At 34.2% G+C, this 12,553-nt stretch overlaps 2 protein-coding genes across 2 annotated transcripts; both read right to left on the reverse strand.

The window, feature by feature from the left end:
* Positions 1–454: 454 nt before the first annotated feature.
* LOC132278331 (F-box/FBD/LRR-repeat protein At4g00160-like) lies at positions 455–7,574 on the reverse strand. The gene is made up of 7 exons (XM_059780126.1): positions 7,530–7,574; positions 5,967–6,343; positions 5,723–5,861; positions 5,225–5,338; positions 1,535–1,561; positions 1,160–1,441; positions 455–541 (listed from the first exon to the last, which is right to left on the reverse strand). Exons 1-7 carry the CDS (start codon positions 7,572–7,574, stop codon positions 455–457), a joined length of 1,071 nt encoding a protein of 356 aa, XP_059636109.1.
* Positions 7,575–8,517: 943 nt separating this feature from the next.
* On the reverse strand, positions 8,518–11,370 carry LOC132278342 (taxane 10-beta-hydroxylase-like). Its single transcript, XM_059780135.1, has 4 exons — positions 10,879–11,370; positions 9,575–10,016; positions 8,961–9,148; positions 8,518–8,829 (listed from the first exon to the last, which is right to left on the reverse strand). The coding sequence occupies exons 1-4, from the start codon at positions 11,368–11,370 to the stop codon at positions 8,518–8,520; spliced, it is 1,434 nt and encodes a 477-aa protein (XP_059636118.1).
* Between the last annotated feature and the right edge of the window lie 1,183 nt (positions 11,371–12,553).

Here is a 12,553-nt window from a genome sequence, read left to right on the forward strand (position 1 = left end):
TGTAACGATTATTGTCGTCGTCTTCAACTAATTTCAGAACTCTCTCTATTTATAGGTGTGTTTTTGTCCCAATCCTTTTGAGATTTGGATTTGAATTTGGAATTGAATTTGAAATTAAATTAAATTAGAATACAAATAATATTATACCATATTTACCCTTATTTAAAATTACATTTTTTCCTTTATATAAGCAATTAAATAAATTTTTTATATTATACATCTATATATATATATATATATATATATATATATATATATGATCATTTTGAAAGTAAGAATAGGTATTAATGAATCGTTGATCATTTTGCAAAAGTTTTCTAGGAAAAAGAAATTATAAAAAATAAAGAACATCCTAAGAAAATTTATAATTATAAAATAATTATACTAGATTGGCAACAAAAAAATAAATAAATCTGACAGATTTCAATGTTCTCCTACCTTCGCAGCCCTTTGATCATCTCTTACAAGTCTTGAGGGTTTCTTTGCTCGCTTCATGTATTCCGTTATATATTTGCATTTTTTGGTTTTCAACAGGTTTGATCTGTTTGTAAACACCAGTTTTATTCACACACATTATTATGAACCAGAACGGATTAAAGATATACAACAACTAAAGACAGTTAATTGATTTCAATGGAAAAGTTAGGGTAAACATGTCATTTGAATACTTAGAGAAATAATTTAGTTAATCAAACTAAAGTCAAATGAGAATAAATATGTCATTTGAATCATTAAATAAACAATTTAATAAGTCAAACCAAAGTCAAAATGTAAAAATGCAAAGACACATGTAAAAAATGACCAGAAGATACATTTCCAAGCCTTTTAGATTATAAATAATCTGAGAAAGAATAAATACATAATCACCTAGAGTTGTAACTCTCCATATTAGAAGACATGGGATTAGGATTATTATTATTTTTTTTAATAATTAAAGAATCACAAGTTTAACGGTTGCAGGTAATCTTATTTTCAGCATTTGTTTTTAAATTATTTTAAAAAAATTGTAGGTACCAAAGCATAAAAATAATCTATTCTAATTTATTTCAACAAAATAATAATTATAACAAAAAACGTGAAAGCCGAAGACTTTTCACTTAGGAAAAGTAAATCAGAGGAGGAGAGAGAAGGTGGTAGCTCCATGGGCATCCAAGGCTACTTCAGGTCGTGCAAGTAATCTTATTTTCAGCTGCTTGGCACGCTCTTTAGCAGCTTCCATCTCGGCTTCCCGTGAAAATTCGGAGGGTAACACAAGACGCGTATCAATAATTATCTTCTCCAGTAACGCAGCAATCTCAAGTATGTGCAAAACAAGTTCAACTTCGCTTCCGCTACTCCCATCAAACCCACACAATTCCACCACCTTAAGGCATTGACGATGACATTTAGTCACCTCTTTTACAGCATATAAATATGTTCTTTCATTAACTTCCCTTATTATCTGCCAACACAACAAGAGAAGACATTATTTGCAGACAAAGTTAAGAATATATAGCAAACTCTTAGACCACTACAAATTTGTAATTTCCAGTACCTCTCTATCAACCGGTCCAATATGCATCTGCCATAGAGGAAGATAGTTAGATAAAATTAATAAGAATAAACAGAACAATGAATTAGAAGCTAGAACAACAATTGGTTAACGCAAGAAGATTTAGTAAAAAAGTAAATTGCACTTTCTTCTGCACAGGATGTGAAAGGAGCCAGTTGTATCTAATAAAAATAAGAAATCTTCCTTTTCACGATAATTTTCTAAGAAAATCAACAAGTGACCTTGTATTTACATTCCAATGATGATTCAAGTGCTCATCTGTCCCCCACAATGACACAGGTTCGAGTCCTGAAATCAACCTATTTAGCAATGGAGTAAGGCAGCTAACCATTCACCTTTTTCAGGAGAAGGTATTGGGTGCACACGGCACACCGTGTACAAGGCTCATCCGAACCGTACGTGTTGTGCACACACAGGCACATGTTGTGCATCCGAGCCGGTGCACCGTGCACCCGACGCACCCAATGGTATTACTCTTTCAGACTCTGCTAAATGCAGGGGTCTTGCATACTAGGAAAGACTTTTATTTTTTTCCAATGGTGATTCAAGTAATGCAACCGGGTTATGTAACAACCTATTAGAGCAACTGACTATTAGAGTAACTCAGTTACATAATGGTCATCAATATTAGTTAAACATCAGGAATCATTCACAAGAGAAATCCAAATCACGATTTGGTTATTTTCAGTAAGGCTGCAGAAACTGTCCCCAGTTGCTTTAACTGGCATTGGAGGCTACAAAACACTCAAATAATAGCCACTCACAGAACATAATAGTAGATTAGTAGCATAAGTTGTTTATTAAAAAAAAATTAATAGCAACAATAATGGTAATGAAATCCTTGCTATGTCAGAAGCTCTCTTATCAAATCTTATTCACATTCTAATTCAATCTCTATTCAATGTCAATTATGAAAACGAGATTCACTTAATGCCGGGGAAGGATTCAAGTGAACAGTTATCCATACAAATTTACTTCCAGCAGAACAACGAGATCAAACATGCTTGAGGCTGTCACAAAATTTAAACGATGGAGCTAATTCCTCCATAAATGACCACAAAGTGTATCAGTCATGAATTTTTTGGAAAAAATAAAATAAAAAGCACAAAGAGAATATCTTGATGTCCTTAGATTAACAACTTATTCTATTTTTTTTTTTTGGTTTAAGTAATTTTTCATTAAAAACACTCAAAAGGAGAGCGCACCCAAGCGAACATGTGCCAAACAATAAGCTCCAAGTCAAAATAATCCCCTATACCCTTAAACTATCCACAAATGCTACAAAATCCTCTACAATACCTCCCATTAACCCAACAAACAACAAAACGAAGAATGGAAGATTTTAATACCTCTATAGTAGATTAATTCTAGTCAAAGAGTCCCCTATTTCTTTCATACCACAAGCCCCACAAAATACAAAGTGGAATCACTCTCATGTATCCCAGGCTAGCAACACAACTATACACCCGTTCCAAGCCTCAAGCATGCTCAACATGGACCTTGGCAAGCTTCGAGCATGCTCAATATCCACACATCCCTAGACACCGAAAATGTAAGAGAAGCTGCTCAATCAACTCCTCATCCCTCTTGCACATGCAACACCAATTTACCAAGATTTGAAGCCTCTTTCTTGTCGCTTGTCAAGATCCTCCCCAAAACAACCGTCCATCCAAAAAAAGCAACCTTGAGGGAACCTTGGTTCACCAAACTTCCCTCCTAGGAATTGTAGACTCCCAAATATTTGAAAATCTCTGGTAAAAATAGCATATCTCGAACCTCCCTTGCCTAGAATCGAGCCAAACACATACAAACTGCACAACATCCCAAGTCGTCCTTCTGCTATCAAGGTGATAACAAACAGCTACCAAGACATGACCATATAAAGATATCCTGAACAACCTCAGGAAAATACTTGCTATTGGCCTATCCCCACCCCACATCATGGATCAGACCAAAACTCGCCCACCCCCCCCCCCCCCCTCCCCCCCAAAAAAAAAAAAAAAAAAAATCCCAAGAAAAAAGTTAGAGGCTTATGTTTGCTGTCTTCAACTTCATAGCAAAAATTTAATCTCTTTTAATAACATACAATGATATCCAACCATAAAATGAGTCCATTTATAGATTTTATCACTGTAAAAACTTTACAGGACTACTTATCCCAAAAAAACCAAAGAAGTTACAGAACGGTACAAACCCAACACTAGAAGTAATACAATGGCATACAGTAGCTCATCACCGTTATCCTTTGTGCAACGGTAAAAGGCCAAGCTGTTAGCATGTGCCCACTGTTTTAAGGCTAAGAATAACAACTTTTTTTATTAATGTGAATGGTTAGATTTGCATCCAATCTGCCTTTCCATCTCCTTACATTGATGGCTAAGCAATAGCCTTTAACATTCTAAAACCATTGCGACTTTACAAGCAAGACAATAAAACAATGTCTATTTACATAGACCCTAAACTTGTATAAGTTCCATTTTATTTAAGTGCAAATAGTTCATGCATATAGAGATTTTTGCTTCTTGCGTGGTCCAATTTGTCAAAATCCAATGACCATCCAAATGTTACATTTGTGTATAGACGATAAAGAAAGAGTAAGGCGGGAATCCACGTTCATTTTGTCATTAAATTCGTATTGAAAGCTAGCTCACTATAACTTATGAATCCAATCACATTATACCTTTAAGCATTAGGTATAACATAATTTTATTTAGGCTGGTAACAATGTATTGATACTATTCACATTCTAGCAGCATATATATATATATATATATATATATACACACATTTGGCAAGGCACATTCTATTAGCATGTTGTAAGACTCCAACTTATATTCATTTATAATCGCATATTAATAACATGAAAACACATAGCAGCTAACATTAAACAAGAAAAGAGTGGCTAGGATCAATGGATCTCTTTATAAGATAATGTTTGCATCTTGATGATATATATTCTCTCTTTTCTTTTCCTTAATTTCCTTTGCATAATTGAGGACAATTTACGATGTTTGCCTCTTTCTTTCCAATTCCTATATTTCTCAGCCTCTTATATCCCATTCCACTCTCTCTGTCTACTTTACCCTAACGCTTAACACACAGCTGTGGTAAATTCAGAAGGCCTCCATTAAAGATTTTACTTAGGTTACTCAAATTGTATAAGCACAAAGCTACAATGCCACAAACCCACAAAGTTCTCAAAATTTAGGGTGTGATTGGAATGGCATTTTTTATGAAAGCATTATTCAATTGTTATCTACGTCATCTTCAACTCGTTCTTTAAATTTAATTTGGGTCAAAAGAAATTCAGTAAGTTATCAAGTTCAATATGTTTCCTCTTTTAAGTTGAAGATGGGAATTTATTTGCAGAAGCGAAAGTGGCAGGCTAATGGTTCCTTTCACCTCCTCAGCCACTTCAATAAAAATCTTTTATTCTATCATATATGTCTTTCTCTGCTTACACCTCTCCCAATCTTCTTGTCTCTTTGCATTTGAAGTCTATTCAAATCATACATGTACCTTTTATAAATAAAATAATAATAATCAATACTAATACAAATTATGAAAAAAAAATTAAAAAATCAATACTAATACTTCCATCAGCAAACATAACTTAAATTACAAAGAAAGGATACTTACCCGAACAAAAAACTAAGACAAATTAGGAGATGCCTCAATCACAGAAGTGAAACTAAGAAGGCAGTCACCAACATCTCCTAGAAAGAAAAATTCCACTTGCTTGAGATTACCAAGATCACGGCAATACTTGGGGAACCGCTGTATTTCCTAACAAAAAGAAAGCACAAGTTGATAATGATGTTACAACAACCATAACCAAAAAAGAAAAGAAAAGCATACAATCACGCAATGATTGTGTATTCTAACCTTTAAATATTTTAACTCGAGCTTTTCTATTTGAGGAAGAGAGCTGGAATGCTTGCAACATCTAGAAACAAAGGGGGGACAAAATTCTCCCCCAATTGATAGCTCAGAGAGTAGAGGAACATTCTTAAAATGCACACCTGTTTCTCGTCCCTTATAGGCGAATGAAACAAAATTTATTGCAGAAATTTCCAGATTTTCCAAAGACAAGCATTGAGATATCTCTAAGCATTTCAATTTGAGTGACGGGCCAGCAATTTATAGATTCACTAGACATTTTGTACCCACAATGCCTAATTGTTCAAGAAACTGACAGTTGAATAGGAAATTCTCAAGTATATCCTCCGTGATATCAACACCAACCAATCGAAGAGCTGTCAGGGAACAAAAGCCAGCTGCAAAACCAATACTCCGTGACACATGATGACTGTGTGAAGTCCTAAATAAGATTTTGAAGTTTTCCATGCTTGAAAATTTGTAAAATGTACGCCACTAGCCGGGAATAGTGTAACCCAACACATTCAATTCAAACCTTTGAGCACCCTTTTCCATAGCAAACTTAATCCAATCATTGATATCGCGAGGGTATTGGTCACAGAAATCAAAAGAAATCCTCATTTCATCTATACAGGTGCCAAGATGCAATTTCAAGATTTCATTAACCCAATTTGTATATGTAGTACGCTTTTCTTCATGTTCAGAACATGAAAAAGCTCTCTCTGTAGGAGCTCCTAGTAACGTCTTTAAATCGAAGTTGAAACTACCAGTTGTATGTCTCCATAAATATCTCCATCTGCGTGAGAGAATACTAGAGCATGCAGCTTCCTTAAGCATCAAAAGAGACAGGATGGCAATAAGGATCTCGTCTGGCAATCCACTAATTCCATCCTTCCTATGCTGCTCTTTTGTCTGAAGTGAAAATCCAAATAATCATAAACACAAGAAAAAGAAACATATTCAACAAAAGTAATGAAAACCACTACTCTACTAAAGTATTTAAGGACCACCATACATACATTCGGAGAACAATGAGTATTTATTCATGAACATTAATGTATTTGATGAATCAAATTTTGGTTTGTCAAATGCACCCAGAACCTTTATGCGTTTGACGAGTCAAATTTTGAAGCCATTATTGGAAAGTTTGTTGTGGTTTACTTTGATGCCATTTTGATTTACAGTCTATCCAAAGATTCTCACTTGCAGCACTTAGGGAAGTATTAGAGGTTCTACGACAAGAGAAACTCAATGCTAACCTGAAAAAGTGCCATTTTATGAATAATTCCTTGGTGTTTTTGGGATACATCATCAGCGCAGAAGGAATAAAAGTAGATGACAGCAAAGTGTCAGCCATTAGAAGTGGGCAAACACCAACTACAGTTGCAGAATTTCATGGTCTTGCTACCTCTTACAGACGTTTCATCAAGAATTTCAGCACTATAATTGCAACAGTGACTGATTGTTTGAAGAAAGGCTAGTTTGAATGGACCAACAAAGCTGAAGAGAGCTTCCAGCAGATCAAAGAAAAGATATGATCAACCCCCGTCCTTGCATTACAAGATTTCGAAAATATATTTGAAGTAGAATGTGATGCTTCTGGAATTGGGATTGGAGCTGTTCTAAGTGAAAGGAGCATTCGACAGCGAGAAATTGAATGATACAAGGCGAAGATATAGCACCTATGATCAAGAGTTTTATGCCATTGTTCAAGGTTTAAGGCACTGGCAGCATTATTTGCTTCGCCGTGTCTTTTGTTCTCAGATCATGAAGCTTTGAATAAATAGCCAAAAGAAGTTGACTAAGAAGCATGCAAAGTGGGCTTCTTTCCTCCAACAGTTCACTTTTGTGTTAAGGCATAAATCTGGAGTTAGCAATGCGCTCAGCAGAGGATTATGTCTACAACCATTGAAGGATTTGAATCTTTCAAAGATTTATATCCTACTAATCCTTATTTTGGTACAGTTTGGAGTAATGACACTAATGAGCAAGATGGAACATATAAAAAATGAAAAAAACCCTATTGATGATTGAGACCAAATAATGAGTCACCGAATGCTGATGTAATTATTAAGTTTAGAGGTTAATCTGAACTCACCATCTGTTGCTGGAAAGAAGAGGTAAACCGTGCAATCTTCCTCATCTTAATCACACAGTTGTCTATACCGGCCTAGCTTATAATAATTTATGTTGCAACAAACACTGCAATCACAAAACGACAGAAGTCATGCATCAGTGTAAAAGATTGGGGAGACTTTCCGAACAACAAATCGAAACCCCGTTCTTAAGCACCCAATTCCCGTCTATACCTGATTAAAACACTAACTTGCTTCATAGATCTCCCATTACTTGCTTTCGCCTACAAATAAATACTGTGATCGACCGGCGACTGGAAAAAAACGGAGAATCTAACTCAATACAGGGACTGGGACTGCGACTGGGACTGGGACTCGGAAATTTATAATGCGCCTAGGTTAGGTTGGTAAAATAAACCGGGAGAAATTATGCAGTAGGGCCCAGGTACCATCTCATCGCCCGTAAAATATCGCTTACGTGGTACAACTATCCAATTAAAATGCGCCATTAATTCTTATTATAAAATAAAGTATAAAAGAAAGATAAATATAAGGTAAATTTATTTATTTATTTAATAAAAAAATTATTAAAATACAAAAAATCTATGTACTTTCAATAAATAGTCTATAGATATAAATTTTTAATTTTTACTCAATATATATATATATATATAAAATTTTAATTTAACTCAATTTTTTAAAGTTGAGTAAAAAGCAAACCCAATTAAATACTTCTCTTGAAAAGCCTAAACGTCCATGTAACACTTATTTTTCCCGGGAAATTTATGAATGTAAAGCACATTAATTTGGCAGGAATTCACCTTTGTTTCTAATTTTTTTTTTAATTTTATTTTATGAATGCCAAATAATAGATTTCTGCTGAAACGTACATGTTTCCCATTAGATTGATACAAATGCTTATTCAACAGAACACTAAACACACACACACACACACATATATATATAGTACATGCCCTCCCTAATTCCATTTTCTGTCAGAGCAGATGGAAACTACATGGATTTAGATTTCTTCTCTTCAATATGGATTGGTAGCCCCTTGTTGAAAACTGGCAATGGATCTCTGCTAAAGGAATCATCTTTGCATGATAGCTTCCATGTGAATTTGGTAACCAAGTGATGAACCATAGCCAGAGTTTCCATTCTTGCAAACTCATATCCAGGACAGTTCCTGGCGCCTCCTCCAAATGCCACAAAACTGTAAGGAGGGGGAGTTCCTTGTTTCTCCGAGCGCATTGGATCGAACTTTTCTGGTTCTGGGAAGATTGTTTCATCCATATGAGTCATGCTTGCAGACCAAACCACCTAATTATAATCCACAAATGCATGTCAGTCAGTCCTATGTATATAGATCATATATATATAATGGCACATATATTATAGTAGTACTGATGATTAAAAGCTAGCTGCAATAATATTGAAGATTTTTCTCATACTTGCCACCCTTTTGGAATTATATAATCTCCATATTCAACATCTTTGAGAGTCCTCCTGAAGGATAAAAATATAGGAGGGGTCACCCTTAGTGTCTCCATTGCTACTCTCCATGTGTACTTCATCTTCATAAGGTCTTCCCATCTGAGAAGCTCCCCAGAGCCTTTGCTCTTGGCAATCTCTTCTTGCTCTACAATCACAATTAGTAACATAATATATCAATTTTTTTATTTTTTATTTTTTTCTCTGCGGTGATTGAGAAAAAAATAAAGGTCAGTTTGGTTTGTAACTCTAAGACTGAAAATATAAAACTGTACAAAAAAAACTCTATTTGGTTCAGTTTTCTAAAAACTATTTAATGAAAACTCATTTGTAAAATGGTCTGTTTTCATATAATTGTCTTTTATAGTTATCTGAAAATAGTTTTCTGCTCTCTCAATTATTAAGAATTATTTTCAGAATTAAAAACCAAGTAGACCCAGATGAATTTGGATCCTCTTTTGTGCATTGGACAGTCCAGTGACCCTGTAAGGGGTATGGACCCTACAGATAGAGTAAATCGGTAATAGACAGTCCGCGGTGCATGGGAGAGGATCCGGATGGTGTTTGGATATACCTTGAAGAACAGAAGAGTAGACGGACGGGTTGTTGGCGAAAAGTCTGACCAAGAAGGTAAGTAAAATGGAGGAAGTTTCATGTCCTGCAAGCATTACAATGACGGCATTGTCCAAAATCTCCTCGTCAGACAATGCAGCTGAACCGTCTTTGTTGCGGATGCTTAGCAAGCAACTGACGAGATCTTGATGAGGGGAAGCCCCATGTTTCTCCAATTGCACCCTCTTCTCAGATATAAGATCCATAACTATGGTTTTGATTTTTGCCCTTGCCCGGAGGCTATGGTTGAAGCGTGTAAATGGCAAATTAATTGGCACAGACAGTATTCCTTCCATCATATCCTGAAACAGCCCTATAAGTGTATCTCTTCTTGCTCCTCTTTCTATACCGAATATAAGTGTGCAAATTATGTTGAAGGTCAGGGTTTTCATCAGTGGCATCACCTGTGTATTTCAATAAATGTAGTTTTGTTAATTGGAGGAAGACACATATTCAGACCAGTATTTCTACAAGATTCACTGCTAATTAAGTAGCACTTCCTTTAGTTTTCTAAAACTACTATTAAGAACTCAGAAACATACCACAATATATATATATATATATATATATATATATAACTAACATAACACTGTTTTTAAAAACTATATAAAACATCATTTTTAACTGAATTTTCATAAAATAAACAATTTTGTCAACCAAATAATTTTTTTGTGTAGTTTTCTCATCACTTCATTTCAAAACAGAAAACTGAATCAAGCTAGCTGTCCCTAAATATCACTTAGCTGATTGTGTTTTGGTTGATCTTTGGAATTCTATATAGGTATTAAATTCTAAAAACATATATAGGAAGGGCTCTTTCATATCTCAAATTAATTCCATATATATGTCATGTTATAATTTAAGTCACATAAAGCGGGAATGAGAGCCAGAGCAAATCGGAAAGCGGGAGCGTAAGAGCGGCAGAATTAAGTCATAAAAAGTGAAAATTTGAGTCAGAGTGCACTCGGATCGTAAGAGCGACACCAATTAAGAATAATTGTGTGACTTAGGTCAAAATGGTCATTGATCACCATCTTAATTAACCGTAAATTATTGCAAATTTATGTTTTTGTTGTAATTAAGTTGGGTAGTTGTTAGATGTCAATGTGGTTTTAATGTTTATAAATCTAAAGTCGCACATCATTTGCTGATTTAATTACGTGTTTATTTAGTAAACATGACATAGAGATGCGTAAACAACCATCTAATATGATGTATCCCATATTTCTAAATTATTAGAAATGTTGTAATTTTAACCATACATACCGTGACCTCCTGTTTGCCATGCCAATGCATCTCAAGGTGCTGTCCAACTTCCTCATCCATCCTCCCAACATACTGCTTCAACACTTCCGGCTTCAAAAACGACACAAGAGCTCCTCTGACTCGCCGGTGATCGTCACCGTCCAACTCCATTAAATTCTTATCACCTATGAGCCTCCTGATTGAAGTTGGCTGATGGGTGGCAAATGTGTTGCCATCACAAGTGTATATGAACTTGTTTGCAGCCTGTCCATGGAGGAAAACTGTTGGGGTCCCAAAGAGGCTGAGTTTCGAAATCGGACCGTACTTTCTTATCCTTTCTTGGAGCCATTCCTCTCCCCAATTGGCTCTCAGGGCTCGTAGGAGGCTAAGGCTCTGGCCTACTATGGGTAACCCCATAGAGCCTGGTGGGAGCTTTTTGGAAGATCTGTTATTGAGGAAGAGAAGGAGAGGGAGTAGTAGAAGTAGCAAAGTTAAATAGATTACAGATTCCATGGTTCTGTGTGTGTGTGTGTGTGTGTGACAGTGTGTGTAGAGAGAGGGAGAGGGTGTGAAGCTATATTTATAAAGAGATTTTGAGGTGGTAACTGGTAATGATTATAATTTTGTTGTCCTGTATTGTTAGCAATTATATTCACTTTGTGCACTTAGCATCTGATTGTTGATGTTGATATATAGAATTATATACTGCATGTGCAGAATTATATATGAGAAGTGCTTGGAACTTTCCATGGCTACAGAAGTTCTCCAAGATACGGCCGGCAATGGGTGGAATCTTCAATGACCTATAACAATAACGACAGACCTAGTCTTGATTTTATTAAAAAAAAAAATTGTAAATTATTATTTTAATACTGTATTTGTTATCGCAGTACTTTATTTATATATATTATTTGTTATATATGATTTAAAAAAAAATCAACACTTACAATCTCAGTTATTAAAAGAAAAAATTGTTCAAATTGTTTAATCTTTAAAATTTATTTAATTTTATATTAATAAAATTAATTAAACGAACTTGGTTTTAAACCTGGTCAAATCAGAATAGAATAATTTTATCATTACGTTAAAGTTAATTTTATTTTTAGTATTACTATCAAAATAATAATAATAATAAACAATTAAATTGATAATTTACAACTTTTTACAATTTATAATCTGATTAGCAATTTTATTGAGAAAATGATAAAGTAAAAAAATTCAAACCCTTTAACTTATGGAGTGTGTCACCATCACCCTCTCTAGTTTTAAGTATTCTAAAATAGCATCTTTGCCTTACGGCAAATTTACAAAACAAATTAGTTACATTTTTTTTTCTAATGTTAATTATTTGTACTACTAACCCGGTTTATAGTGTACCTACTTTTCAACATTTTTACTACTATCAATCCCTGTAGGGAAATAGTACTACTATTAAACTAAAATTTTAAAAATCAATTAAATAAATATAATTATTATTTTTTAAAATACAATTTTAAATATATATTCTTAAAATCATAAGAGATACTCTCACAGTATTGCATTCCAATAATTATATAACTTTAAAAATTATTAAATAAATATAATATTATTTTACAATACAATTTTTATTATATATATATTTATTAATCTTATTGTGAAGATACTATCATTCAGTCTGCATTCTTATAACAGTTATCTTGTGATAGTTTTTTTTTTT

Source organism: Cornus florida, unplaced genomic scaffold (genome assembly GCF_030987335.1).
Source record: "Cornus florida cultivar Cherokee Brave unplaced genomic scaffold, ASM3098733v1 CherokeeBrave_3.0.0_Hap2_Chr01, whole genome shotgun sequence".
NCBI classification, from domain to species: domain Eukaryota; kingdom Viridiplantae; phylum Streptophyta; class Magnoliopsida; order Cornales; family Cornaceae; genus Cornus; species Cornus florida.